Here is a 4,173-nt window from a genome sequence, read left to right on the forward strand (position 1 = left end):
GCTTTATTCTTTTGTTATGGTTCACAATAAATCAAGATTCAACCTAATAGATGTGATGAACGTGAAAAATTTCATAAACAAGAAAATGAGTAGCACATGAAAAAAACCCACAACATAGACTCTGATAATATGTAATGCATCATAGTGTTTGTAGCTCAACATATACAAAAGTTGAATGATCGGATGTTGGAGGTCATCTGAAATGTGCTAACCCGAGGAAGGGAGCAACACCCTCGAGATGAAGGGACGGTGCCCAACGTCAAAAGTCCCCCCAACAATGAAAAGAGAAGAAGAATTCATGTGCTTCAATTGTGTTGGGTTGGTCCCGATTAACTAGCAACAGTTTGGGTGTATTGAGGCTCTCTGACGGCCCGAGAATATGTTCTCTCGACAAATCCTTAAGTTTGAGCCTCTATAGCTATTTGAGGTCCTGAAAATGGAGTTTTATAGGGATCAGACCGAACATACTAACCACTTAGCCTCATTTGAGTTGACTGCACACCTATTAAGAATCACTGACACACAAAAGTCCTCATGCAGATCCACCAGAAATAGAGCGAGAGCGTTCACTTATTCATTACACGCTTTCAGAAGGAGAAGTTGGAAGTACAATACCTGGAACTCGCGGTCACGCATGATGCCCTAGCTCAAACGTTGAAGGAAGAACATTAATGATACACGCTAGGCCTGTATTGGTCGAAGAGGCTAGTTGGGTTGTTGGAGTTGGTCTGCAGCCACATATCGACCGAGAAATAAATATCCAACCCCACTTTATCCCGAGTAGAATCCTCCACCGATCAACTGGAAAAAAAGTGATGCCAAAGAAGAAGGATGGAGACCTAGACATAATTCGAGGCATTATGCCTGTCTTCAACATGAAGATACTTGGTTGCCACGAGACTCATAGAGCGACTGACATAGAGCAACGTCGAGGGAATTAGGCCATATATCATGACTAGCTACCGACTCGATATGACAAATGCTCATTGTCTAACCAAAATTCACTCAAAACAACTTCTATGAGAGTTTCAATGATTGAGATAGTGAATGCCACACATAATAAAAAATGATTAAAAAAAGAACCACATATGAATGTCAAAAAGTATCTTTAGGATCTGACAAAGTATTTTGCCTACCATTGAGTCCACGGGCATGACACAGACGAGATATTCGAGGCCTGATCGAAGAGCTAATCAAGGCCAAAAAATTAAAGAAGTTTGTGGCACCAGAGCAATGACCCAACTACAATAGAGGACTCTAGTGGAGGAAATATCAGTCAAGCCAATTTGAACCCATGGATTCTACATTGCAGAGATAGTTCCTGGCATCTTTAGAGCAGGTGGAGGCTTATCCCACTAACTTAGTTTGAGTATTTGGTCGAGAAAACTATGTGTAGCCTCCTTTATGCCTAAACACAGCTCTCATCTACTTATAGCCTTCACCAATAAAGATTTGTCCCATATGGGTAACCCCCTGCAACAATGTTGTCACCATTACAACACTAATCGTCAACAACTGGATCAACGACACTCTTATCGATATTGACATCTCTGTAAACATTTTGTTCTAGTCAATGTTCAACAAAATGAGACTCAATAATGAACGACTGATAGCGATCAATCAACTATCAATCAATCAACTATATGAATTTTCTATTGAAATGAAGGAAACTTTGAGAACCATCACCATACCGGTCATTTGGGGAGAAAACGACGATTAGTTCACTAATATGACGGTTATTTAGGTGGTCGACTCTCCATCCACCAAGAGAACTATATTTGGACATCCCCCACTCAATTCTTTCACCTCAACCTACCACGTGGATGTGAATTTTCAATGTGATGGAGAGGTAATCACTCTTTACGGCGAACCAGCGCAATCTCACACCTATGACCTTTAGGCTATTAGAAGTGTCCAACATGGGACTTAAGACTGGTGAAATCACCTATCAGATCCTATCGATCCAAGGCGACACTGTTAATTTTTCTACTAAGTGAAACTTTTGATACATAATAAGATGAGGCATTGATTTATACCCTCTAAAGACGCCAATATATTTTTGCTCGGTCTCTCGCCAATTCCCTAGATACCGATTAATGTCGCTTGACACCACTTGAATGTTAATTTGGCGACCCAATTGTCTTCATGGTGCTATGTATATAAACATGAAAGTTTAGGCACGAGAAATGTAAATGCATAAGAATTGTATGCTATTTATGTAAATTTCTCAAAATAAAGGGGCATTTACATACACAAGACACAAATGTTGTGTATTTACATCACATAAAGATTTCACACCTAACATTTTTATTTTTACACACCCAAAATTTTGAATTTTTGATATCACATAAAAAAAGCTTTAAATTTATACATTGGCAAAGAGTCCGGGACTGATCCAATTCCAGAGTGTGTGTGATGTCCGTGCAGCCTTCGCAGATTCCTATTGGGGCATTTGCGCAAGCACTATAAACTCGCAATAAAGGGCAATGGCTTCTACCGCAAGAATTCTCGGATCAGTTTTCCAAAAAGCCTCTCCTTCACTCGGTATCTTCTCCTTAATCTCGCTTCAGAAACCCTATACTAAGCACAGTACGTCTACTGTTCCTGCACCAACTCTGTTGTTCTAATTAACCATCTCATCTGCTTACCACGGCACCATGTTTCTGATGCTAGGTTTTCTTCGAGGAATCTCGCCTTCTAGATTTTCGCCCACAGTAGGCGGAGCTCAGAGAAAGAGGAGGATATGGACAACTTCCCCTCTTTGTATGGGAAGGCGTTCTTGCAAGATCGCTGGGAGAAAGGTGCTGCTGTTTAGGTTTAGTATTTAGTCAAGCTCCATTTTATGTGATTTTGGTTGTATTTCTGCTGTTTTAATGGCTTAAACCTCGGAGGGCTACTTGTCTTCAAGAGTGCTGGGTTGTTTTAAGGCGTAAAAATCTGATTTTGATGGGTTTGCACATTTTTATTGTGATGAATGTACCTCAATTTGCAGGATGCTCAGAATTTGAAGAAGATGAAAAGAAACAGCAGAATTGGAAAAGAAATTGTCTCTGCGTAAGTTAACTGAAAAAAAATTCATAAGAAATGTTGATATCTGAATTTGTTAAAGTTTAGCATGGTTGGTTTCTTATTGAATTCTGATGGAAGTTTGAGTTCTCGCATTTGGTTAAAGTTTAGGGTAGATTTGAGCAGTTTTGTAGGCCAAAAAGATATGTTTTTTCTTATGCTTATGTGTTAATGAAGAATTGTGTAATTTGCCATCTGGAGAAAGCATACACTATAGAATTGTTTGTTGTTTGAATTTGAATATCTCTAATCATTTTCAGTTGGCTTGTTGTTAAATTTTGCAAGTTAACCGTCCCATTGGTGAATGTTTTGTAATTCAATGCGGTGGTTTAGATTGATAACTTTGCATGAGTTTCTTTTTCTTCTTTAATTTAAACCAGGGGCACTTACATACAAAGCACACAATTCTTATGTATTTACATATCACACACTTAAACTTTCATATTTACACATATATCACTCAAATCTTTAATATCACATAAAAAATAACACTAATATCACTTTTCAAAGTGAAATACACCTTTTTCATGCATTGGTTTAACACACTTAAGTGTTATATGTATGGAAATATAAAACTTTTAGTGACACCAGAGTTAATCCAAGTAACAATAAACAAACAAATATTATTATTGAAAAAATCAACAAACAATTACAACCAACAAAAAGGAAAGGGAAAAATAATAGACAAAACACTCAACTAGGTTTTTATCCCACAGGGGAGGTGTTTGGTTGGCGGTTTGGAAGGCTGGATGGCGGGGTGGCTACAAGGGTGTGATGGTCACAGCAAGAGAAATGTGAGAAACTGCCAGAAAAGTGAGAAGGTGGGTTGTTATAGGCTGTGGCCGCAAGGAAGAGGGGCTGGGTAACAATAAGGTGGCACGGGGAATGATTTTAAGCCACTGGAGCATCGGCAAAACAGTTAAGAATGGTTGTTTAAAGCAGTGACAATAATGGGGAATGTGTGGGACTGCAAGATAGCAAAAGGAGGGTTGTCCCAGGGATGCAACAACATGGAGGATGGCTGGACAACGTGGAACTGTAAGAATAATAAAAAAAGGGCTTTTGTCGGGGCGGCCTGCAAAGAGCACGAATGAGTGGCAGGGGAGG

General features: G+C 39.2%; 1 protein-coding gene across 1 annotated transcript in view; it reads left to right on the forward strand.

The window, feature by feature from the left end:
• The first annotated feature begins 2,394 nt into the window (after positions 1-2,394).
• LOC110037091 (probable transcriptional regulatory protein At2g25830) overlaps positions 2,395-4,173 on the forward strand; it is an 8,891-nt gene continuing 7,112 nt past the window's right edge. The window contains exons 1-3 of the mRNA XM_020741668.1: positions 2,395-2,589; positions 2,674-2,801; positions 2,993-3,054. Of these exons, the coding sequence (XP_020597327.1) occupies positions 2,487-2,589; positions 2,674-2,801; positions 2,993-3,054 (293 nt within the window). The 5' untranslated portion in view covers positions 2,395-2,486. The remainder of the gene's footprint in view (positions 2,590-2,673; positions 2,802-2,992; positions 3,055-4,173) is intronic.

Source organism: Phalaenopsis equestris, unplaced genomic scaffold (genome assembly GCF_001263595.1).
Source record: "Phalaenopsis equestris unplaced genomic scaffold, ASM126359v1 Scaffold214983, whole genome shotgun sequence".
NCBI classification, from domain to species: domain Eukaryota; kingdom Viridiplantae; phylum Streptophyta; class Magnoliopsida; order Asparagales; family Orchidaceae; genus Phalaenopsis; species Phalaenopsis equestris.